Consider the following 26,726-nt stretch of genomic DNA (forward strand, 5'->3'; position numbering starts at 1 on the left):
TGTGCGTTGAACAAAGATATTAGAGCCCTAACCCTGTCCTTTTTAAATTTGTCATTAAGTTAGAGCCAACCTGCCCCACTTTTCTTGTATTATTTATGTTTCCCATATTGTTCTGTCACATTCAGTCTTCCAAAGGCTTGCCTTGAGTAGGCATTTTATTCCAGATGACAGATGATTTTACAACTAGTTCATCTCTGGGTGCCCATCTGCCAGCTAGTTGAGTCCCTATTAAATCAGATAGCCAATCCCCAATCACCAAGGCCTTAGTTCCTGGCCCACACCCACTTCTGGTATCGCATTCTGAACGGTTTAGGATTCCACAGGAGAATTCACTCCAACTGGCTTAAGCAGAAAGGGATTTATGACAGGGTGCTAGTTTATAATTTTCCAAGAGTGCCGGAGAAACGGGCTTAGTGAAGTAGCTACCCCTGAACTGAAGGAAAACACAGGGAGGGGTCAGAGAATGTCTCGGGAGGGGAGGAGAAGGAACAATAAACAAAAGGTCTGGAGGTGTAAACAGGCTAGGCCTGCTCAGGGAATGGAAACCAGTGGGGCTGGGGAGGAGTATCTGTGGGAAGACGGGAGGGGACAGAAGGGGAGGAGGTTAACCCAAGTGACCACGTGAAGGGGCTGGCAGACCTGAGACAAGGTTGGCTTGTAATCTCAGATAGCAAGGGTTTACTGAGGACTCATTTTGTCTGGGGTATGGACAGTGGACATCAGGTTTTCCCATGGTGAAGTCATATAACAAATTAAGGCAAAGATGAGGAGTCCTGATGGCAGCAGCAAGGTCCCTCCAAGTGACAGAGAGAGCACAGCCCCTGAGCAGTCCGGTCTGAATTCCCCCATTGTGACCCACTCCTTCGGACGTCTAGTGTTTGCTCTCAGGCCTTCACTGCTCCTTGCGGTATTTGTCTCTGCCCTCACCCAGCGTCTAATACTTGAACACCGAGGGGCGGCTGACTTCTGAAGCTTTTATTTCACCCCAAAACACTTTGAAACCTGCTGCCTGTGGCTGAATCGTGTTGCAATCCTCTATCTTTCTGGAATGAGCCCTGCGCGAATCTGTCTTCTCTCCGATAACTATCTTCTCTTTGTAAGATCGGTGGTATGTGTTTGTAGCCGGTATTTTGTACAGATGTTGTGTTGCCTGTGATGGAACCTGCCTTCTGGGAGTCGGAGCTCTTCTGTTCAGAGCAGAGCTGTGACTCAACCCGGGAGATGCCACGAAGCAAACGCTCCTCTTCCACAGCAAGGGTTCAGGACTTTGCTACAGCATTCATTCATGTCCAAATCGATGTTATTAACATAGAAACTTCGGTTTCACCAGTCTCTGAACCCTCACCCTAACTCATTTCCTGATTCCAGGACTTGATCCCCCCGTTCCTGCAGTGCTTGGATCCCCTCCAGCATTCCATGTCTACGTGAATCGGGCCCGTGTTTCGCTCGCAGGCTCTTACAAGGCCTGAAATTCATTTCCCTTCCCTCCACCACCACTGCTCTAACCAACATCACCACATCTCACCTACATTGTTAAGTCAGCTGCCCCATAAACCATCCTGTCTCCATTCGGCGTGCAGAAATCCACTCTCCGTATTCTGCCACTTGTCTTCTTCAGTCCTTTCAGTGACTTTCCTTTAGACTTAGAGTAAAAATCCGAACTACCTACCCAGATCTGTAAGGCCCTCCATGGTTTGGCCCCAGCCAGCCTCACCAACCTCTTCACTCATGCTTTGGCCACACTGGCCTCCTAACTGTTGCTCCCACATACCTGTTCTTTCTCACCTCAGGGCTTTTGCCATTCTCATGGGGGTCTTCTTGTCTTTCTAGAGGGTTTCAGGTCCATCCACTGGTCTCACCTGATCTCAGACCCTCATTTCCTAAACCTATGGAGATATGAAAACCCAGACTCTCAGGAGATAGTCTTAATGAACTTATGTGGCATTGTTCCATCTGTACACATGAGGAAAACTGCAGGCACAAATAACTTACCCAAGGTTCTAAAACTTGGAAGCAGCACAGCTGGGATTTGAACTCTGCCTCATAGGGCTCAAAATGGCTATACTTGTCTTTCTCTTATAAAAACATTAAAGCAATGGTGTCTGTGGCATGGCTCTAGGCAAAGAGGGGAAAAAGATCAGGTTATATCAGAATTCAGGTAGGGGCACCTGGATGGCTCAGTTAAGCCTCTGCCTTCAGCTCAGGTCAGGATTCCAAAGTCTTGGTTTTGAGTCCCTTATTGGGCTCCCTTCTCAGTAGGGAGCCTGCTTCTCCCTCTGCCTCTGCCACTCCCTCTGCTTGTGCTCTCTATCTATCTTTCTCTCTCTGTCAAATAAATAAATTGATTAAATTAAAACAAACAGCCTTAAAAAAAAAAGAATTGAGTGCAGGAAATAGAAATGGCTCTAGACACTTCTAGCAGAAAGAGATTTAATATTGAGAATTTGGGGCTTTCACAATATTAGTAATACTTAATAATTAGAAGAGCTGGAGTCAGAGGGCTGCCACCAGACCACAGGATATCAGGACTGTGCCGCCATAACTATGACCTGAAGTCAGAAAACTGCCCTGAGGAAAATCCTTCCACACACTGTTGCTGTTTCTCAGCAAGTACTGCAGATCCGCACGGTGAGCTCTTGTAGCTGGTTCGATGCTCGAGTCACACACAGGCCGTCCCACACCTCTGTGAGGCCAGCATCACCTGTAGGATGAGTTTAGTTTTTAACAAGGGATCTAAACATATGATTTAAATTTCCAAGTATGATAAAACATTAAGGCCAAGTGATGGCTATGTTTGGAATATTAGATCATTTAAAACTTTTTAATTAAAAAATTCTTACAGTAGACACTTAGCAAAAGACATCTTGTGTTTCAGATTTTTGAAACTATGCAAACAGTCACCCCATCCCCACAAACACAGTTGAAAAACAACGCGTGGGTAAAAAATATGTGCAGCACATATGCAGACTCTGGTATATAATGAGTCTTCATGAATCAGTTTTAAAAAGGGTAAACAGACCAGTCACAAAAGATATAAAGACCATGAATACGAAATACTCAAAAGAAGACACGTCATGTCCAATAATCATGTGAAAACAAAAGTCGCTAATAGTGAAATGTCAATGAAAACCAAAATGAGCCATCTTTTTATTTTAACCACAGTTTGACAAACAACAATGACAAAAGCAGATGTTGGCAAGACAGTGAGGAGATAGGGACTTGAACGCACAGAGGTTCCGTGGGTAATATGCAACTGAAGGTGCCATCATGGGACAGTGATGTGAGCCATGGAAAGGGATCAAGAGAAAGTTAAAGGGAATGTAATTGCTATAATTTAGAGAGATGGTGACACCAAGTAGACTACTCCCAGACAAATGTGAATTGCCCAGATCTCCAATTCCCCAGTGAAAAATACCTTCCAGTATTTCCAGGATCCTGCAGGGACAAGAAGCACCCAGCCTCTCATTCTCATGGGACACGGGTTCTCCCTGGCCTCCCCGGCTGCGCACCTGCCTGCTCACCAGGTGTAAGAAACTTACACAACTGCAGCACATACTCAAGTGTGTTTCCAAACTGCTGGAAGTCAGTCTTTGAGTATGCCTTCCTTCCTGCAAAACCAGATTTTAGGTCTATCTGAAGGTCACATCTGCAGGATCAAAATTCAACATGTGCCTACCATAGGTCCTAGAAATCCCACTTCTAGAACTTGCCTTAAAAAGATAATTGCAGGGGCACCTGGGTGGCTCAGTGGGTTAAAGCCTCTGCTTTTGGCTCAGGTCATGGTACCAGGGTTCTGGGATCGAGCCCCGCATCGGGTTCTCTGCTCAGCAGGGAGCCTGCTTCCCTTCCTCTCTCTGCCTGCCTCTCTGCCTACTTGTGATCTGTCAAATAAATAAATGAAATCTTTAAAAAAAAAAGATAATTGCACAACTGTAGTAAGATGGATGATTATACATATTTTGTTTCTAGGAATGAAATTGAGTCAACCTAATTGCTCACCAGTGGGAAACTAACTAAGTAGATTATGACACATCCATGTAATGAGACCACGAAATAGACGTAAACGCATTAGTATTTATACCTCTACACATATATATACTTCCTGAAAGAGGAGGGGGACGTTGCAGAGAATGAAATGTGTGACTAGCCAGCTGTGAGAGACAGTTCTTCATGGATATACTCTTTAAATTTTAAATTTATACTCTTTAAATTTTGAGCCATATGAATGCATTTATTTAAAATTAAAGGAACATCTGTGTGGCTCAGTCTGTTACGCATCTGACTCTTTCCGCTCAGGTCATGATCTCAGGGTTGTGAGATCGAGCCCCACAATGGCCTCTGCACTGGGCATGAAGCCTGCTTAAGACGCTCTCTCTCCCTCTCTCCATCTCTAAAAATAAAGTTAAAAAGTAAATGCAGAGGAAAAAAAGTAGTAAATGCAGAGAGAGACAGAGAGAGGGAAAGAAACAGAGGTGGCTGCCTGAAGAGAAAGTTTGGGGTAAAAGTTTTGAGTCAGCACTTTCTACTCCTTTACTTTGCAAGACTGTTTGGATTTTTGTGATAACCCATTTCTACAGATATCTAAAATTTTCAAATTACAAAAGAAAATTTGTATCTATAATGAAAACACAGTAAACCAACTTCCATGAACACGTGCAAAAAAATATCCTCAGCACCGTTTGCACCGTGTTTGTTGGCCACTGCAGGCCCTCACCCACTGCATTTCTGTCCCCAGCTCCTGTTCCTGACTCCCCATCTTAGGAGTTTTTATTTCCTTTTTAATTTTCTTTCCCCCAGCGTTGCTGATGGAGTGATCAAAAGTGTATTATGGCAAACACTTCAAGCTCTTAATTTCTGTCATAAACATAACGTAAGTAACATTTTCCAACATATTTGTTAATGTCTTCTTTTCTTCTAAATAGCTCAGGGATAGCCTTAAAGAGCTAAAGATGGAGGGAAAGGAAGAAAGTCACAGAATATGGGAAACATAATCCATGGCTTTATTTTTTCCAATTTCCATGAAAACCAAATATTCCTTATGAATTAGAAGCTTGTGTGGGGCGCCTGGGTGGCTCAGTGGGTTAAGCCGCTGCCTTCGGCTCAGGTCATGATCTCGGGGTCCTGGGATTGAGTCCCGCATCGGGCTCTCAGCTCAGCAGGGAGCCTGCTTCCTCCTCCTTCTCTCTCTACCTGCCTCTCTGCCTACTTGTAATCTCTCTCTGTCAAATAAATAAATAAAATCTTAAAAAAAAAAAAAAAAAGAAGCTTGTGTGAACTCAGTGTTCCTTCTGCCCATGGCACTTGGTTTGATTTTGTTTTTATGTTTTTTGAGTCTTTTATTCTCCAACAGGCCCTCTTCCTCTATCCTTTTATATATATATATATATATATATATATATTTAGCATTAGTTTTTTGGATCCATAGTTCTCAAACTTGAGCATGCATCAACACCCCTGGAGCTCTCATTAAGATACGGTTTGCTGGGCCCACCCACAGAGTTTCTGATTCCATAGGTCCATGGTAGGGCCCCAAGAATTTGCATTTCTATCATTTGCCCAGTTAATACTGAAGCTGCTGGTCCAAGAAACACACTTTGGATACTACTGTGTTCTAGAAATCATTGCAGCTGATTGCTTTGTATGTGTCATTTAACTTGTTCTTTCACCTGTATTTCCAGCAAACTAGTATTTGTGTCTAGAGACTTGATAGTTTTGGGTTCAGTTTTTCAGACAAGAATATTTCATATGTAATGCTGTACATGTCTTCTTGCGTCAACATCATGAGGCATATGTCAGCTTGTCTCATTTTTGATCATCTTGAAATAGATTAGTGGGATTAAGAGCTATTAGTTTGATCCTCTCCACTATGAATTTCCTGGTCAACCTTTTTACTTGATGACTTTAGCCTTCATTGATGATGACTGCCTGTATCTAGTATTTCATTAGGGTTAAAAGATGGTGATTTTCAAACTCTATTATCTCTTCTGCATTTATTAATTTTAATTATATGGAAAAGAACCCACACTGACAGACTCTGGCTACTGTAAAATATACTATTCAGAATGATAAGTTCGTATCTTAGCAGCCTCCAAGAGTGAACAACAAAGGTTTTAGAGGAATGTAGGCATCATTACAAATTTATAGATCTTATACATTTGATGTGTTTCAATCCTTTTTTTTTTTTAATTTTTTTTTTAAGATTTTATTTATTTATGTGACAGAGAGAGAGATCACAAGTAGGCAGAGAGGCAGGCAGAGTGAGAGAGGGGGAAGCAGGCTCACCACTGAGCAGAGAGCTGTATGTGGGGCTCGATCCCAGGACCCCGGGATCATGACCCGAGCCGAAGGCAGAGGCTTTAACCCACTGAGCCACCCAGGCGCCCCGCCTTTGCAATCATAGTTCTCTCTGATGTTCAAATTGTCCCATCTTGGGCCAATGGGAGCTTAAGTTGGTTTCTGGGGAATCACTGCTATAATGATAGTTTTTAAAAAATAACTCTAGACCTTTTGAGTTGGTGCCTAGAGAGAGGCAGTACCTGCTCAGGGATACAGGCTGCCAATATGGTCAGTTTTGATGCCAGCAGAATGTCTGTCATAGTCTAGGATTGCTGGAAAATAATGCAAAATCATGGAAATAAATTTCAATACTTAGAGGAAGCTTCCCTTAGTTTTAAGAAAGTCAATGAAGAGTTTGTTAGGAACAATCAAAAGCTTACATTTTCTATTAATAAAGTATTGAGGTGGGGCACCTGGGTGGCTCGTCGGTTAAACATCAGACTCTTGATCTCAGCCCAGGTCTTAACCTCAGGATCGTTAGTTCAAGCTCCGCATTGGGCTCAATGCTGGACATAGAGCCTACTTAAAAAAAATAAAAATAAAAAAAATTTTGTTCACAAGATACATAAGCCTGGTTTTTATGATGAAAATGCTTTCAAATACATACTAAAGATGACACTGAATTAAAACCACACCTCAGGGCACCTGGGTGGCTCAGTCAGTTAAGTGTCTGCCTTCAGCTCAGGTCATGATCCCAGGGACCTGGGATCGAGCTCTGCATCAGGCTCCCCACTCAGCAGAAAGCCTGCTTCTCCCTCTCCCTCTGCTGCTCCCCTTCTTGTGCTCTTTCACACTCTCTTTCAAATAAGTAAATAAAATCTTTTTAACAATTAAACCACATCTCTGTTGCTTTCTACCGTATTATCAGAAGTATTAAAGCTTACCTAAGGTTCTTGTAAGAGTCTTCTGTGTAATTAAAATGATTTTTTGAAATTCTGTATACCATAAGTGTTTGTCCTTTACCTCTGTAGTCAGACACTTTCCTCTGTACTGGGTTATACACGTGAATGCAGTGTCTGTGCTGATTTATCTTTGTATCTCCTCAACACCTAGCATGGATCTCTTTATATAAAAGGTGCTCACTCAATAAATATTTATTGAATAACTGGATGAATGAATGAATGAATCAAACAACTTACCTACTGGTTGTGACTTACTATTCCCACCAGACCCAAATATTATTAGAGCTCAATGCAACTGCTATCATTTCTCTCCTCAGAACAACAGGTTTTAAACCTCCCATTGATAATCCAGGACCTCTATTAAAAAAGGATAATTTTTCAGATGAACTTCCCTCCTCCAACATGGGAATTATTTCTGAACTCTGGTTATGCTATGGTTAGCCTAAAGTGCATGCAAAGGAAAGAATTTAGGTCAGATGAAAGCTATTACAATACTACATCTAAAATCTTTATCCTCTCCTTATTTTTAAAGGAACCCTCATGATATTCTCAATAGAAAAGGCAATCTGACCCAATGGCGTTGCTGAAAATTCATAGCTTTCAACCTATGGAGACCATGACTACCTTATTCTCTCCAGAGTGGTGATCCTAACCAAGACAAGGAAGGTTAAAGTAATAAGGGATTAAGGTCTTATTAATAGAGACCACTGGAAGCTCATTAGAAATGCAGAATCTCAGGCCCACCCTAGATCTACTGAATCAGAATCTGCATTTTAACCAGATCTCCAAGAGATTCATATGCTCATTATATTTGAGAGGCACTGGACTTAAGAAAGTCCAGTTCTTTCTTTTTGTTCTTTCTTACCCTCTAATATTGCTAGAATGAGTTAACTAAAGTGACCCATTTAGTGTCATTATGAACTCGTGGATTTGTGTATACCTGATACATTAGACAAAAAGAACTTCCTCTCAAAATGACAAAATTGCAGTGACTTCCAGGATGTGCATATCAGGCTGCAACATCCATCATTATCTAGTTAATACTAATGTTCTGATTGTGAAGAAGGAGGTCCTTTTCCTCAGCGCTGTATCGGTATCCATCTCGAAAGCTCAAAGAAGACAATCTTTTGAGATAATAGAAAACTATTATTTAGGAGCATCTGGCCGGCTCAGTTGGTGGAGTGTGCGATTCCTGATCTTGGGTTCATAAGTTCGAGCCCCGCATGGGGTGTAGAGATTACTTTAAAAATAAAATCTTTTAAAAAGAAAAGAAAAGAAAACTATTATTTGATCAGGTTGTACAAGAAGCAATTTGTGAAAGTTCTGAAGTTTCTTAAAGTTGAGGGTCAACCTCTTCTTGTTGACTTGTGAGCCATTAAAAATGAGATTACACATTAGCCAAAATAACCCAACTTGAACAATATTTTCTAAAAGCTGTGTATGCAACCCAAGTTATTTTTAAAATTAAAAAAAAAAAACCTGCTTCTGTCACACTGACTTGCAGGTTTTTTGGTCTTTGGTGGAAAGCAAGCTGATTGCCAGAGGCACTGTGAGTGTGCACTGAGCACAGCTTGGCAGCAAAGAAAGTGAATGCGGTATGACTAAGCGGCTGCCGTTCTCCGTGCTTGACTTCCTACTGTCCCAGGCAGTTTTGCCCTCTTTTGCTTTCTTCAGTATCCTCTTCCCCTCTATTAGTAGCTTCTCTGACCTGTACCTACACCAGTAATTTTTCTGTTTCCTTGGGAAACATCAGTACTTGATTTGACTTTGTGGGTTTTTTGGTGGAAAATAAATTGCTAAAAATTTCACATGGATTTGCATTAGATCCACAAATTGTATTTAAATAGGCCAAAAGATTAGTGTCGATTTAAGTCTATTTCCTTGATAATGGCACACGTAGTCCAGAAATTTTAGAATTTGATGCAAACTCTTTTGGGACATAACCCATTCCTAGTAAATCACCAGCTATTGTGACTAGGACTCATAAGTGTTAATCCGAGTTTTGTAAATGTGTTGCTTAAAAGGCAGGACCTCAAAACTATGTTGGTTTATGCTATAGCAGTGTATTTTTTTTAAAGATTTTATTTATTTATTTGATAGACAGAGATCACAAGTAGGCAGAGAGGCAGGCAGAGAGAGAGAGAGGAGGAAGCAGACTCTCACTGAGCAGAGAGCCCGATGCAGGGCTCGATCCCAGGACCCTGAGATCATGACCCACGCTGAAAGCAGAGGCTTAACCCTCCGAGCCACCTAGGCACCCCCAGCAGTGTATTTTTTTAAAAAATTAGTATCTAAGGCCTTAGGACTTTAAAGAAGCCTAGACGTTTCTTCTGTTGGTCATACAAATTATGAGATAGTTGACAATAACTGAGACTAACTAGGAACAAGCTTATACTACCACTGCCATTTTTGTGACCTAAAATGAATTTGGGACTCAGCCTTTTCTCTTCCCAGATAGCTACCACAGAAGCAAAGAAAAATTACTTCAGAATTGTCAATGTGGCAGGAATATATAAAGGGAATGACAGAATACAGAGGAGTGAGGCAAAAGGAGCCGGTTACTGTGACACTCAATCCAGAGACTCTGTCAGTGGCCACCTGCTGTCACAAGATAGTGGCAGGAATGAAGGCATTCACGTGCAAGGACTGTGGAAAGGACAGAGCTCTAGATGTGGAAAGGACCATCAGTTTTGTCGGTTTGCTTGTCTGGGAGGAAGGACTGGAAAGATAAAGTGCTGAAGAATAGCGCCTGACTTGTGTTCTTGGAGGGCCTCCACACCACAGAGCGGCCACTTCTGGAAGAACAAGCAGTGAGGCTTGCGCAGCCTGCCTTACCCCAGCGTGGCCCTCGCACATCCGGCAAGGAGCACGTGTTCTGTTCAGGGCCTTTACAGCAGGGCAGCACATTGTGAGGTGCCCGCCTGCAGAGGAATCACGGGAGCCTCTGTGAGGGGACAGTGCCTCACGGGGGTGTCCTGCTCTCCCAGGAGGGACCCCGGCCGACAACGCTGTGTGGTTATCTCTCAGGAGAGCTGCTAATGCTCCCAGCTTAGCTCACTGCTGAGGAAGTGGCAGTGGTCCTTGTCCCCTCATGCGGAAGCCTCAGCGTCTTTGGAGCAGTAGGTGACCATACCTCCCAGCTTACCCAGGACGGTTGTGGTGTGGTCCTGCTGTCCCTGTGTAATTACTAGCAGAGCTCCTTTCACACATCCCCATTTGAGCAATAAATAATATGGTCACTCTAGTTATAAGCTGATTTTTTAAGCACTTTTTTTGTTATCATACAAATGTTTTTCCAATTTCTCAAATCTGTAATACTTATTCAACCTGAATGGGGATTCCTGGGTGGCAGTTCTTATCAGAGGTACGTTGAGTCTAATCTCATCTAGAGTTTTACTTCTTGCAGTTTAAGTAGAACCCATAAAATGTGGAAGAAATAATTGCATGACACGGCCTTCTTTTAAAAAAAAAAGTTTTCTTATCCAACAATAATAATTTCAATTCCTTCACTTATATAGCAGCATTCTGACTTTTTTCTTTCGGTGGGATAAAATTTACAAGTGAAAATTTGCCAATTAAAGTTTTTCTAGAAAGATGAAGGAAAAGCATCTTTATCTCACAAGCTGTGTTTATCATCTAAACTAATATTTAATGTTTATTATCTTTGTCATTTTGATGACCCAGAGAAATAATCAAATATTATCTTACAGTGTATTCACAGAGATGTAAAACCTGAAAATATTCTAATAACTAAGCAAGGAATAATCAAGATCTGTGACTTTGGGTTTGCACGAATTCTGAGTAAGTAGGAATTTTTCACTTATCAGATGATTATGAAATGATACAAACTCTTACTTGTTTTAGATATTGAACAGATGCTAAACGTGACATTGTGATTATTCAAAGAGGAAAAGTTCAATTTTTCCTTTTACCCAGTACCTTAGTGCGCTCTGCAATTCCACTCCACTCCACTCCAGTCAAATTCACTGGACGTCATGTTTATGTGCTTTGCCTCACAAAGGAAAAGAATTATAAGATGCATTTCTGCTCTTCATGCACTTACAGTCTGAAGTAAAAGAAACAAAACACAATACAAGATGGTTCACGGTGAAGTACAAAAGCGAGGGTGAGGTGGTTCCCTGGAGGCAGACATTACTGTGTCCTAGAGACATCAGGAAAACCCTGTGGGGTTCGTAAGACTAGAAGACTAAGCAGAAAATTCTGGAGAGCCTTCAGAGACAGTGCTAAGATAAAGGAAGTCATTCCACACTGGTGGGGGGGTGGGGGTTGGGAACCAAAGGGAAAAGGGAACAAATCATTATACCTCCCTGAATCTAGAACTGTATGGGAGGCAAAAACCTGCTGCAAGGTGGGTAGACACAACCACTACTCTGGCAGGACAGACACAGGGGGCTTCACAGCGCACCTGGAAGTTGGCTTCAACCTGAGGTTACACTACAGAAACCCTCACTCCTGCCCCCCTCTCTGGGTGGGCCAACACATGTGTTCACTAAGCTGAGGGACCCTTGGGAGTTGAGCTGACGGTCTGAGCGCACAGTGGAAGTATTCGGGCACTTGGGCCTTTGCTGCCTCCAGAGTGAGGAGTGTTGGGGCCTCGGAGTTACTGAAGCTTGCTTGAATGCCTGACCTGCTCCACATGTCACAGGAATGTGACCCACCTGATCTGACTGACGCATTTGCAGTTCCAGGAGATGCCTACACTGATTACGTGGCGACACGGTGGTACCGAGCTCCGGAACTTCTGGTGGGAGACACGCAGTACGGTTCCTCCGTGGACGTATGGGCCGCTGGCTGCGTTTTTGCAGAGCTTCTGACAGGCCAGCCACTCTGGCCTGGAAAATCAGATGTGGACCAGCTTTATCTGATCATCAGAACACTGGGTAGGTGTTGCATTTTATGGCTTACAGAGCTGCTCAATTGTTAGAGCGATAGGACGTCACTGTACCGAACAAGAGCCTTCTTGCTTCTCCTAAGTGCTGCTCGGTTGCTTGTGCTGGGTTGTTGCCAGAACCCAACCACTTTCTCCATGTGGAGTCATGATTCTGCTCAGCAAGGGGCGCTCAGGTGCCTTTCCGATTCAAGTCAATTAGCCTTGGAATAAACTATCCACTTACTTTCCATGTCAGGCTAAGATAGGGACAAGGATAGGAGTCATGTGCATAGAGCAGACTCGAAGAGATATTTGATCAAATGTCATTTCTGCCCACTGCAAAGGAGGGCTTTCTCCCCTTTACTCTAGAGCAGGGGTCAACAGACCTTCTACAAAGGGCCCAATGATAAATATTTCAGGTTTTATAGGCTATACTGTCTCTGTTGCAACTTCTCAACTCTGCTACTTTGTACAGCACTTAAGAATTTATAGATTACTTTCACACACTTAATCTCTCCCAGTCTTAAGAAAAACCCATTAAGGATTATAACATTTTTAAATTGTGCCTATGTTACAAGTGAGGAAACTGAGGCTCAGGGAGCTTCCATGATTGGCTTGAAGTCATATAAAAGTTAGATGCAGAGCAGGAATAGGGCTCAAGGGGCCCTTTCCATAAGCTTCCACCATAGGTCAGCATCCGTGGGCAGTTGAAAGAGGACGTGACCCAGAAGGTTGGCTGCAGCTTTACACGAAGCAGCACGGACACAAGGAAAGTGATACATTTACACACCCGATGGGATTTATTAATCCCTGCCCCAAGCCTATCCTGACAGCCCAACTCCTGGGCAATGGAAGCCCTGCTCTTTGGTCTGATGCTGGTCCCTGTTTGGTTCCAACACATTCTTTCCAAGAATTCTACAGCATGAAAAATGTAGGGTAGAGGATCACCACAGGCCACACGTTAAGTATATATTGTTTGACTGATTGCTGAAAAGGACTGTGGAAATTTACATTAAGCAGACATGAGACAGACCTGAGTTTGAATCCTGCATCTGTCCCTTAATGACCATGTGACTTTAGACAGGTTATTGAACTTCTAAGCCTCATTTTGCTCATTAAAAATAGCAACTACTCTGAGATAGTTATGAGATCTGTTGTAAAGCCCTCAGCATGGTCTTTTTGCCTCATCTTCTGGCGGGGGCCGAGTGGCAGACCGAGCCGCGCATGGCAAAGAGGGTTGCATGGGAGGACCACCCCTTCCCTGAGGAGTCACGTTTTTGCAGTGACGTGCTCCTCCCAAATCTGGAAGGAATGATCAGGCTTAGTGTTTCTCGCATATCTGGACTTCAGAAGTTAACCTTTTAAACACTTTCATTTTTATTAAATTTGTCATGTGTTACATGGTTTGTATTTTGCAGGAAAACTAATCCCAAGACATCAATCTATCTTCAAAAGTAATCAGTTTTTCCATGGCATCAGTATTCCTGAGCCAGAAGACATGGTAAACTGCTCAATCTTGGATATTTTATTATTTGTGTTGCAACTTTCTTTAAAGGGGTATTTCTTTTTAAGTATCTGTACTTTAAAAAAAAAATAAAATATCTGTACTTTTGGCTCCTGTTTTCCTTCTAGCACATTGACACAGATCAAAGAAGTTATATAAAACAGCATAAATTAACCAAGAGAATGCTTTAAAAATCTACTTGCCCTATCTAGTCAAAGATTAACTTAATGTTAAATTTGAAGTGGAGATATATTTAGTTCCTTACAAAAATACTTTGCTCCTTTTAGTCAAAATACTCAGTACCTTTCCCTGAAGTAATTATCTATTGTTTAACAGTACTTACTGTAGTCTTCTTTATTTTGAAAACATGCATTCTCGATTTTTTTGGCTTATAAAAACAAAGCTCAAGTCCATAAAAACCATTTCTTGGTAATGGATATTTTCAAGTGGAAAGTCATTCTACAAAATGATCTTCATTGTATCCAAAATCAAAACTCCAAACCGGCTTCTCCCTCTCCCTCTACTTGTCATTCCCCCTGCTCGTTCTCTTTCTCTCTCTTTCTCTCTCTCTCTCTCTCTGTCAAATAAATAAATAAAATCTCTAAAAAATAAAAAATAAAATAAAGTACTGTTGTAGGATTTCAGGGACACTTGGAGCTCACATTTACCAAGCATCAATTGCAAGACATTGTGAAATTTAAAAAATAATTCCAGTTTTTGTCTTTTAAATCTTATACTATAGTGTAAAATTATATTAAAAAAAGAACTTTAAAAAAGTCCTTAAAAAGAATTATCTAACCTACTAGAGGAGGTCTTTCTCCAAAATGTTCTTATTTCTAATATAGTCAGAATAAACATAACTTTGTTGTCATGTGACACTGAAATTCTTTATTTTGTTTTCTAGGAAACTCTTGAAGAAAAGTTCTCAGATGCTCATCCCATGTCTTTGAATTTCATGAAGGTACTTAAGAATCAATTATAACCATTACTGCCTGCAAGATGTAATAATTGAAGCTAGTAACTCTGGGAGGGATTGACAACAGGGCAGATAATACCAAGTAGTCACTGAAAATAATAAGGAACTATAAAATAATTATAGTTAAAGGAACATCATTAAGTGAAACACTAATCTTTGTAACATATCCATTAAAACTAGTCAAAAACAGAAGAGTAAATTAGCATTTGCTGTGATGAACACTATTACTTCTTTTGTATTTATTAAGAAATTTGACTGTTAACTCGGTAAATTTATGAGGATGAAGGTCTAGAACTGTACTGTCCAATATCATAGTCAGTAGTTACGTATTACTATTGAACACTTGAAATATGGCTAATTAGAGTGAAGATGTACTAAATTTCTAAGAAAATCGCTATAATAAAGAATATTAAATATTTTACTCAAGTTTTATGATATTAATTACATGTTGAACTGATTACATTTTAGATACATTGGGTTAAATAAACTTTAAAATCATTATTTTAAAAAAATTGGTACACCAGCAAACTCAGAAACAGCAGACACCAGATATAGCTCTTTCACTAGGCCCAAAAGAAATAGTCAAACAAAGCACAAATTCTAATAAAAAGCAGAAGAAATTCACCTATGACTAGTGTGCCATTCATGCTTAACCAACTGACCCATGCTAGAAGATGTGACTCTTAAAACCACTGTGGATACTGAAAGCTCTTACTGGGATACAGATGAAGATATCAGTAACAGTATCTATTTTTAGCAACCAATTAAGTTCTATCTATAGCAGTGGTTTCCATACTATTCATCAAAATGATTACTCATCAAAATGGGCTTTTCAAAAATATACATTCCAGTATCTAACCTCAAGAGTTACAGAAGCAAAATCTCTGTATAGGACCTTGGAATTTGTATCTTTAAACATCCCCCTAGGTGATTATGATACACAGCCTAGCTCAGAAGTTACCTGATCTAGAAGGTAGAGCCACCTGGGTGACCTAGAGTCCATTGTGTAGACTAGCCATTGTGCTAGTGGTGGTCGCTGTCAAGGTGCTATCCAGGGTGCTGGATTCCTTTGGTCTGAGTCCTCCTGAAAACCTGACGTCTCTGTGCCCTCAGACTGCACTTACCAGAGCTTTACTGGCTCTCGGCTGCCTTCTCTCTGTCTCCCTGCTCTAACCTGCCTTAACCTGGCACTCTGCATGCCCTGTCCTAGAACTCCAGTTCCCCAGCCTTGTTCTGGACAGGCCCACCTGCACTTTAGCAAGACCTCCTGCAGTGAGGGTATCTGTCCAGCTCCGCAATCCCAACCCATTCTCAGGTGCCGGCCAAACCTTCTGCTGGTTACTCCTCTAACTAAGGACAGAGAAAACTTCCTGGAAGGCAATTCCAGGGCAGAAAAACTCCCAAGGTCTAGGACAAACCCCCTGTCAATAGTTCCAAAGGTGAAGTGCCTTATTTGCCTGCCCAATTCTGGATGAAGCTAGTTTTGTCACTCAGCCATTTGATTTATACCTGTAATGTCTGACCACAGACCCAAGGATTCTCTAAGTGCATCAGGGGTTCCGCTGTTGCATGGGTCACACCCTATCTCCTAGATTCCTCCTCCAGGCTAGATGAAGAAAGGCTTTCTTTCACTAATTGCAATTGAGACATCTTTAATAACAGATAAGACCCAGGTCCCATAACATGTAGTCATCCCATGGGACTAGGCCATCATCTATGCAGGCATCTGCTCAAATGGGTGAAGTACCAGCCAATACAATGCCAAAGCCAGTGGTGGCATGGAGTAGCCAATCTACGGCAGAGCTTGTGTGTTTCTCTTCAGTAGGTTTTAAATGAGACAGCAGACACAGTATTATTTATTTCTCAGTTGCTTTCATAGCGATAACATCTTATCTCCCTATTAGTTTAATCTGGCCAGAGAAGAAGTCTGTAGGCTCCTGGAAATATTTTTAAGGCTTTTCTGTGAAATCTGAAGTTTCAAGAAAAGTATCTTGACATGTACTTTGCAGTTCCAATTTCCTTCTTTTTTTTTTTTTAAGATTTATTTATTTGACAGAGAGATCACAAGTAGGCAGAGCAGCAGGCAGAGGGAAATGGGGAAGCAGTCTCCCTGCTGAGCAGAGAGCCTGATGCGGGGCTCAATCCCAAGACCCTGAAACCATGACCATGAGCCGAAGGCAGAGTCTTAACCAACTGAGCCACCCAGGTGCCCCTGCAGTTCTAATTTCTTATCCCTCATCTTAAAAACCTTTCTCTGGTTGGGGACACTCTGATCAGGGAACACCTCTGAAAATTCATCGGCCTCCTGGTGTGTAGAAAGGTATTAATCTAGGCAGCCAATCAGAAGCCTCAACTCCACCCAATTCATCTCATTACTTCTAGAACTGACAAAATAGGATGTCATTCTAGCCCAGGTCCCATGGAACAGCTCAGCATTAGCAGCCTCTTTTTAGAATCTAAAAATGTTCTTTAAAGTAAAAACCAATAGGTATTTAATAGACTGTATTTCAATAGATTGAAAGCCCATTAAAGAAAGTTGATGAATTAACAAATTATTGGAAATTAAACTGATAGGACTTAGTTATGATTCAAATCTGGGGAATAAGTAGAGGAGGGCCGCAACCATGAGATATTTGTACCAGTTTCCTAGAGCTGTTGTAACAAAGTACCACCAGCTGGGTGACTGCAAGCAACAGAAATTTATTCTCACAGTTCTGGAAACTAAAGGTCTCAAACCAAGGTGTTGATAGGGCCATGCTCTCTCTGAAGTTTTCAGGGTGGGTCCTTCCTGGCCTCTACCAGCTTCTGGTAGCTCCAGACATTCTTGAGCTTTTGAAAGCAGAACTTCAACTTCTGCTTCTGTCTTCTGGTGTTTCTCTGTGTCTGTCTTTGTACTACCTTCTCTCTTATAAGAACACCATCCCATTGGGTTAGGGCCCAGCCTATTCCAGTATGATCTCATGTTAACAATTTACATTTGAAAAAGCCCTATTTCCAAATAAGGTCAACATGATACAGTTCTGGGGCTTAGGGCTTCAACATGGTTTGGTGGGAACACAAGTCAATCCATAACAGTGCCCTTGAGATAAATCAGAACTGTTAAGTAGGCCACAGCATATGTGGGTCTGGAGTTCAAGGGAGAGGTCTGGACCAGAAATATACATGTGGAAGTCTCTGATAAACCTTAGTAATTGAAGACTTAAGAATCCGTGAGATTATCTAGAAACAGAGAGGAGAAAGGAGAACCTAGGACTGAGCCTGAAGGAGTCCCACCCACCCACTATAAAGAAGAAGGTAAACTAACTCAGGCTGGTTTGAGAAGGGGTGGTCACGAGGTAAGAAGACGGAAAGGGAGGCATCAAGAAGCCAAAGGGAGTTTCAAGGAGGAGGATGTGGTCAGTAGTGTCTAACATTGTGGAGATGAGAACATGATCTACCCATTGGATGAATGAATATGGAAGTCTAGGTATGAATAACAGAAGTCACTTAAGTGGAATGATGGAGGCAAAAGCCAGAACAGAGTGATGAAGAAATAGACTACCACAGCTTATACTCAGAATCTTCGAATATCAGTCTTTCTGTGCTGGTTCTAGTCCTGACAGTGTTAGGGTTTGAGGAGACAGACCCCCAGTAGCAAGCAACATAATTAAGTATAATTATGGTAGGGATCATCAACATGGGCGTGGGGTGGGATCTGTGTGGAGCAGGCAGCAGCTCTGGAAGGACAAGGGAACTTGGTATGCCGAGCAGGACTGTTTCCTAAAACCAGGTGCAATCAGACTTGGCTCTAAGGGGCAGGTGAGACTGTAAGGGTGGTGGCATTCGCAAGGGTCTCAGAGACCTGTCAGCTGGGGCTAGGGAGGCACAGACACCACAGGGCAGCCCCGGCTGGGGCAGCCACAGTCGGCACAATTATCTGGACACACAAATGCCTCAAAAATAAGTCTGTTATGTTGATAAGTTTTAATTCTCTATTATGGTCATAAGGCAAGAAATTTCAGGGCTCCTGTGCCTGGATATTCTAAGGCGGTCCTAATTCCTTAGGGATCACGATCTTTCTCCATGGGAAAAGCCCCATTCTTGGGCCAAAGAGTATCAGGGCTTCTTGAAGAAAATCTCTGCGACAGGATTCCACCAACCCTGCTGCTGCCAGAGCCCTCCCCTCTCTTGGAGGTGAAGCTAGAGGCTTGTAGTAGTCTCTAATATAAAGGGTCATGATGCTACCTTTTCCTTTTTGCCTCTAGTTATTCTTATATACATATATATACCAATTATCCAGGTTTTAGATTTGTTTCATTATAAAGACTTTATTTTTTTTAGTTTTTTAAAAGGTTTTATGTATTTGTTAGACAAAGATCACAAGTAGGCAGAGAGGCAGGCAGACAGAGAGAGGAGGAAGCAGGCTCCCCACTGAATAGAGAGCCTGATGCGGGACTTGATCCCAGGACCCTGGGATCATGCCCCGAGCCGAAGGCAGATGCTTAACCCACTGAGCAACCCAGGCGCCCCGATTATGAAGACTTTAAAGACAAATACTTTAGCCATCTCCCTAAACTGGTGGTTTTCAAACTTGAGCAGGTATCAGAATCACCCAGAGAGCTTATCAAATGCAGACCAGTGGGCTCCCACCCCCAGTGCTTTTGATTGAGCAGGAACTTCATTTACAAGAAGTTGCTCCGGAATGCTAATGCAGCTGGTCCTGGGATCACACCCAGGATCACACTTAAAGTGTCCCACAAACTATTTGCTTTGACAAGTAGTGAAAAGATATCATTGGTAGAGAAACACCTGATCTATGGGGATGCATGGGTGGCTCAGTTAAGCATCTGCCTTTGGCTCAGGTCATGATCTCAGGGTCCTGGGATCATATCCCATATCAGGCTCCATGATCAGCAGGGAGTCATTTTCTCCTTCTGCCTCTGCCTGCCACTCCCCCTGCTTGTGCTCTGTATCTCTCTCTCTCTGACAAATAAAGTCTTTGAAGAAGAAAAAAAAAAAAAAAGAAACACCTGCTGTACTTGTAGCACCCCCCCTTCCAGAGACATTGAATGTTCAATTCCACCCTCAAGACTTTGAATGGCAAAAACAAAAAAAAAGTTATTCTAGTTATTAACGAGTTTCAAGTACTTGATAATATACAAACCTGAAAATTTTCTCTTTTTTTTAAAAGATTTTATTTATTTATTTGACAGACAGAGATCACAAGTAGGCAGAGAAGCAGGCAGAGAGAGGGGGAAGCAGGCTCCCTGCTGAGCAGAGAGCCTGATGTGGGGCTCGATCCCAGGACCCTGAGATCATGACCTGAGCCAAAGGCAGAGGCTTAACCCACTGAGTCACCCGAGCGCCCCAAACCCAAAAATTTTCTAGGCTCATATTTGCTCTAACAAGTTATTCAGTTTCAGGTCATAGTAACAAAATGGGCCACTCTTTTCACACTTTCTTTTTTTCCAAAGGAGTGTCTGAAGATGAATCCTGATGACAGATTAACCTGTGCCCAACTCCTGGAGAGCCCCTACTTTGATTCTTTTCATGAAGACCAAATTAAAAGAAAAGCACGTCCTGAAGGAAGAAACAGAAGACGCCAGCAGGTACCTCTGTTCAAAAGTTAAAGAGCTATAAAAATGAATTTTTTTTTCCTGCCTTTCAAAGTGAGACTAGGTGGACACCAAGACCTTTCTTTGCACTGGTTTAGTTGTATTTGTTTATCTTAATAAATTTTGGTGATTGATGTAATAAAACCATAAAAACTATGAAAATATACAAATTTGTTGCAAAATCTTATTCCAAATATACTTGAATCAAAGTATTGCTCAACTTTTTGCTATGCTGATTGGATAGTTCACCTGCCAGATCACGGACGCAAAATACAGCAACTTCATACAATAAAATCCCCAAAAACAGCAGGACTGAGTTTGAATGTTACCAAGGAATTCCAGGACCCTCTGTCGCCTCCAGACACAACATAAAGAAAACTCAACTCTTCCCTTCTTACCGATGGCAGGCACCTAAGCCTGCCTTCCCTAGGCTTTTCCTCAAAACCAAGGACAAGCTCTGGCAGATACTAAGAGATGAAACTTAAAGACCTGAGAACCAAATTCTATCCTAAAATGTAGCCAATATCAATATCATAGGACAACATGATGAATATGACAAGCCTTGATTTTGCAGTTTCTTGGTTTACTATTGCTTTACGTGGTTTCAGAAAAACTTTGAAATTAAAACATAAACCCCATGGAAGTAGGTTTGTTTTGGTTTGGGAGTTATTTTTTATCTTGTGTCCCAGCACCTAAAACAGTGTCTGACCTATAGAAGGCACTCAGTAAATATTATCCAAATAAATAGCTGAACGCTGCTTATTAATAAAAAAAAATGTAACTTTCGAGTTAGCAGACGGACAATCATCCCATTCTGTTTGCTTCAGGGTCCACCTTGGATCTACTTATTGGTCATTTATCTTCTTATTAGCATGTCTACCATAAAGGAAGAAAGCAGGGGTTTATTTTTCAACCTTTTGATCATTAAAATCAAAGTTTATTGAGAAAGATCAAATTAATAAGATGATATGTTAAGATGATTTTCAAATTTTTACTACATAGACAATTTTATCTTCTACTGTTTTAAGTTATGTGTTTGCAGGTCAAGCCCAATGCGCTTTGCTTAACCAAAAGATTAGGGTTTGCTCAAGTAAGTCTGAGCCAGCTGTTCGAAATGCAGAGTGAGTTGTGTGTAAAAACACTGTCCCCTTGGAAACATCTCACCAGATTCCCCATGCTTGGCCTAGGAGGGTGAACAGCAGCACTGCCCCATCCTGCCCCTAGGTTCCGGATGGCCATTCTCCCAGCCTCGCGTGGAGGGTGGGGTGGAGAATGCTGCCCTTCCTGTAAGTCTGGAGACTTACATAGCTGTGTTCCTCATTCCTTAATACCTGGTAGCCCAGTTGATACAGTTCAGGGACCTTATTTCTCCAAAAGGAAAAGAAGCACAAAGAGCAGCATAGACCTAAATAATCTCATTTACAGAACTTAGGTCATGTTCTCTGTCCTTAGTCAACTGCATCCTGTCCCCACTTCATGAGGAAGCCTTACTAGAGCCCCCACCTTGAGACCATGTCTAACTCTCTCCCGCCACCAGGTGAAGTCTCTGGAGAGCAAGGCCAAGAGGAAGGCAGGGATGTCTTTCATGTTCTGGTTTTCTTTCAAAACATGGGCCTCTTCCCTAAACGTTTTACCGTTATCAGAAAATAAACTAAAAATTCAAAAAGATCTTTTCATCCAATGTGCTTTCACTTTCTGAGTTTAAATTCCCCCCTGGATACCAACTTCTAGATCTCTGAGTGAGTAACCCAACAATTTCCTTAACACTAAATATTGTTTAGTATTGCTAGTAAAGAGGTATTAAATCTTTACTGTTTTGCCAAATATCCTAAAATTAATAATTTAAGATAGGTAGAATGTCGATGCTCAGAAATTATTGTCTAATAGCTGGTGGGCATCTAGCTTTTAAACACTGACTAGATACTCAGAAATGAACATTCTGAAATAAATGAACTATATCCATGAGAATCCTAGAATAAGTAATAGAACCTAATTTTCAAGTATCAAAATATCACAAATTTTGGAAAGGTAACCTTGTTTGATTTTTAAATTGATCTCTTCTGACTTCTTTGTATCATATGTATCCTTTTTTGTTTTACCATCATTAAATCAAACTATACAAATAGGAGTTATTTTCCATTTACTTTCTTATTTTTGTCTTGTTCTGCTATTAGAATCAACTGTTGCCTCTCATACCAGGAAGCCACATCTCCCCCACACCTGATGGAAGAAAACAAGTCCTCCAGTTAAAATTTGATCATCTTCCAAACATTTAGGAAAATGTTCTTTCAAGTGGAAAGTAATTTAATATGTACACATTTTGGTACAAGAGAGATAGGGATTCTCAGTGTTTCAAATGCAAATGAGCCATATGAAAATTAAGATGCCTTCTAGAATTGTTTTGCTCTGATCATTACTGATTCCTCTGCCCATGCTTTTTACATGCCAACTTTATCTTTTAGAACATTTTCTTTAAATGTTAGAGAGTCTGAAACTGCACATATGGAGGAGACATTTTCCATTTCATCAGAGCAGCCCTTCCAGAGGCAATTTAGAGAATTTGTGGGCTTGTACGTTGATTTTTGGAAAAGAGTTACATATGTCATTTTGGTTTACCTGACTACATAATATCTTAGAGCATTACCAAATAGCTTGCCTAACTGTTGTTTGTGTAAGGAATGACATTATGTTTCTGCACTTTAATTCATGCTTATTGTAACCAGGTCTGTTGAGTAGTGCTGGATTTTATATTGGTGTAGGAAGGGAACCTGTAAATGTCATGTAGGTTTATCCCTCGATTCCAGGGAAGACTCTATTTTCTCTGTCTCATGAGACATTGATGATTCCAATTTTAAAGCAAGCCAGAGAAAATTCCATACATTTACATAGCAAATAAGGAACTACGAGGAATTACCATCCTCAGGACATAAACCCTGTGATAATTGACTGCTGACTCTAATGCTATCCTTTAGAGCATCGTGGTTTCTTTTTCTTTTTCCTGGCTTGATCATCTCAGTGCCTAGATGTATCCTGTTGGGTGTGTGTCCTAAATATTTGGTTCAAGGTCAATATACTTCCAAACATTTGAATCCATAGCCTCTGTGAACTTGTGAAGCCCTAAACTTGTATATCATGATCAGATCAGGTTCTTAAATGCTTCCAACAGCAAAAAGATTATCTTTCAGTTACCTTCTTTGTGTCTCCTACCAAAAAAAAAAAAAAAAAAAAGAAGAAGCAAACAAACAAAACACCACAATAAGTGAGCCCAGTTTACATTGGGATATTTTCTCTAGTAAACTTGACAGATACACCTACATATACACATATGTACCCATCTCTCTCTATATATGTTTATAATTAAAAGTTTTAAAACAACATAGTAGATGCCTTTTATCCTAGACATGGAAGAATGATGCAGTCTGTTTAAAGGGCTTTTTGTTTGCTAGCAAGGAACTCGTGTAAAATAATATGGGGTTGTCTATCGCTGTCTGGCATAAAGGCACAAAATAGTGATGTTTCAATAAATATTAAGGTTATTGCATTAACTCTTTTCTGCTCCTGGGTCTGGCATGCTTACCTGAACGTTGTTAAATTTTGCAAATACATGTAATTCCAAGAAACACCAGGTATCTCCCACCTACACCAAGCATAAACTGTTTTTAGGAAAACACAGTACCATCTTCTGTTCACCTCTAAAAGTTTATTGCACCTATAAACATGGCCATGGAAGCTTCTAGAGAATCTTCAGTTATTTGGGAGGAGCATCTCTTTACTTGGGAATTACGGTGTCTCGACAATAGTTTCCTGCTCACTGGAAGGATGTTCTAAGTGGGCTTATTTGGCCATTTAACATGCTTAGTGTAACTATAAGCTTCTAAGGTGGTCTTCTTGTCATCTTATCATCAAGAATGTGCCTCTTCAGATTTGTATGTTTCTCGCATTTTTAATTAAATGAGGCCACAGGAACAAGGAAAATGAGAAATAAAAGATAAAAGGCAACTTTGCTGAAACATTTCTTTTCAACGTTCATAGTGTTTTTACCAGGTAAGCCTTCTCATTGCCGGGCTCCTCCTCCTGCTCCAGCTCTCCCGCGTATCTACATAACACACACACGCACACGCAGAAATTCAGAATACAGCACACAACTCTGCTTCCCATTTTGCTTATAATCATGCTTCAGACAGCGATGGACTTTTTGGCAAGGGTTGATAGGGTGACTGTCTTTCCTTATTTTTGCTTACATTTAAGAACTAACGCAAACTGGCATTTTTCTCTCTCAATTTTTTTTTTTCCCATAGACAAATCCATCATTTAGAGATCACGGGGTGGGCGGGGCAGCAGGGGGAGAAAGCATCTAATGCTTTAGGAAAATGCTCTGCTGCAGTCCTTTTACCATGAAGAAAATCATCTGAGTAACACTTGCACATTGGCTCTTTCCTGGGCGACCAGCCTCTGAACCACACAAGCCCACAGACCTCAAGCTGCAACTCTTCTCTGTTTGAAGTACCTGTTTCTCACTTAGGAGCTGCACACGCACACACACTCCCTTGCATTTCTCAGCCACACGGAAGACAGCTGCGCTGGAACATCTAGTGCCCAAATTAAGTACTGACTTCTGTGAACCCTGTCAGGCTCTTCACAGAAGCCCACACAATTCGGTAACCACGTGTTTCCTTTACATCCTAGTAAGGTTTCTGGCTCACCTGTGACTTGTCTCACCCGTGCCAGCTTCCAAGGTTTAAATTTATTATATACAGCTCTTTCCCGCTGCCATCCAAATATTGCGCCATCGGGGTAAGCGGCACCACCTGAATGCATCCCCTCTCTCCACCCCCGGCGTGAGCTCTTCACACCCCGATTTCCCCAGACTTATCACATTGTACCTGAGAATCTCCAAGCAGTTCGTTTTGGGTTTTTCTGTTTTGTTTTTAGAGCACTTTACAGAGAACCGAAAATGTAGACTTTAGTTCTTTGTGCTTCTGCTGCTTCTTCAGGGAAGAAGGAAATAACACCACGGAAAAGGATGTTTCATTAGATCTTTATCAGCCCTGGAAAGCTATTTGCTTTTGAACTCCCTTTCGGTCCTAGTGATATTTGGATGCACTTGTTCCACTTGCCCCCAACCACAAAGCCCTTTGAGGGGGCCACTTTGTTTTTAAGATTTTATTTATTTGGGAGAGGGAGAGAGCACAAACAGGGGGAGCAGCATAGAGAAAAGGAGAACCAGGCTCCCTGCTGGGCAGGGAGCCCGATGCGGGGCTCAATCCCAGGACCCCAGGATCATGACCTGAGCCGAAGGCAGGTGCTTAACTGACGGAGCCACCCAAGCGCCCCATGGGTTCACTTTTTGAAGATTATTTTAACTAGATGAATGATTAAAAAGTTGTATTCAGGAGGCTTTTCCTGCTTTGGCTTAGGGAGATAATTGAAGAAGGGGTGCAAAGAAAGTTCTTGAACAGGAAAGAAAGAGATGAGCAGAGAGCAGATTATACCCCTTCTCAGTCAGCCATATCACTGCTCCTCATTACTCTTTCAGGTCTCTCAACTCTAAGACCTAAGAAAATTAATGTTATTTTGAAAAAATTCTTGACTCTGAAGATTTGATACTGTTCTTTAGCTTACTTGTCATAGAATTATAGTTTTTCAAAAAGATGGTATTTTCTTAATCATTTGTCATCACCAATGATTTCCATTCCTGGTTTTGGAACAACTTGAATAGCACAGAATTCTCAAAACAAAAAAACAAAACAAAACAAAACAATACAATGACAACAACAACAGCGAAAAGACCAAAAATCTCTTTTTGTTAATTAAAACATACCACCAAACTACCAGAAGAGGAATAATCCTACAATTGCACAAACCTTAAAATCTTGAAAAAACTGGGGAGTCAGTATAAGGTATTAAATGAATCACAGATTCTGATTTATAATGCATATGTATGCATTACATATAAATTTGTGATGCATACAATTAAGACAAAGAAAAAAATGCCATACAATAATAAGGTAATGTTTTGGGGGGGTGTATGTAAGTGTGTTTGAGTGTGGGTGTTTGTTTTCTATTAAAATCATGAACTCAACTTCATTCTTGTTCTGGTAGAAGACAATGTATGAGTGGTAGGTTAAGGAATAGTAGATTTAGCATTTGATCTGGGCGTTAGGACACCAGGTTCTTGACTGGCTTACAATTCTCCATGTAGCCTTGTCACAATGTGTAACTGTTCCGTGCCTTCATTTTCTCATTTGAAAAGTAGAAGAGATAAGTTAGGTGTTTTCTAGGCCTCCCATTCAGCTGTGGACTTCTGTGATTCTCCAAAGCACATGGCATTTCTGTGCTGGACGTTACTCCCATTAGAAGAGGCTTTCCAGAGATTGTTTCTCATTAACAACAGCAAGATAGATTTTGGGTTTTATGATCTAACCAGGGGCTAGATGGATCTCTCTCTCTCTCCCTCCCTCCCTCCCTATCTCTCATCCCTCCCTTGATTGTTTGCTTTCACACTCACACAAACACACACACA

The 26,726-nt window shown here is 41.3% G+C and overlaps 1 protein-coding gene across 1 annotated transcript in view; it reads left to right on the top strand.

Annotated features, from left to right (window-relative positions):
- CDKL4 (cyclin dependent kinase like 4) overlaps positions 1 to 23,748 on the top strand; it is a 30,646-nt gene extending 6,898 nt beyond the window's left edge. Inside the window, exons 3-9 of the mRNA XM_044261704.1 lie at positions 4,798 to 4,870; positions 10,949 to 11,039; positions 11,942 to 12,139; positions 13,548 to 13,630; positions 14,538 to 14,594; positions 20,063 to 20,197; positions 22,378 to 23,748. Of these exons, the coding sequence (XP_044117639.1) occupies positions 4,798 to 4,870; positions 10,949 to 11,039; positions 11,942 to 12,139; positions 13,548 to 13,630; positions 14,538 to 14,594; positions 20,063 to 20,197; positions 22,378 to 22,479 (739 nt within the window). The 3' untranslated portion in view covers positions 22,480 to 23,748. The remainder of the gene's footprint in view (positions 1 to 4,797; positions 4,871 to 10,948; positions 11,040 to 11,941; positions 12,140 to 13,547; positions 13,631 to 14,537; positions 14,595 to 20,062; positions 20,198 to 22,377) is intronic.
- The last annotated feature ends 2,978 nt before the right edge of the window (positions 23,749 to 26,726 follow it).

The sequence above is a fragment of the Neovison vison genome, chromosome 8 (genome assembly GCF_020171115.1).
Source record: "Neovison vison isolate M4711 chromosome 8, ASM_NN_V1, whole genome shotgun sequence".
In the NCBI taxonomy this organism is placed as follows: domain Eukaryota; kingdom Metazoa; phylum Chordata; class Mammalia; order Carnivora; family Mustelidae; genus Neogale; species Neogale vison.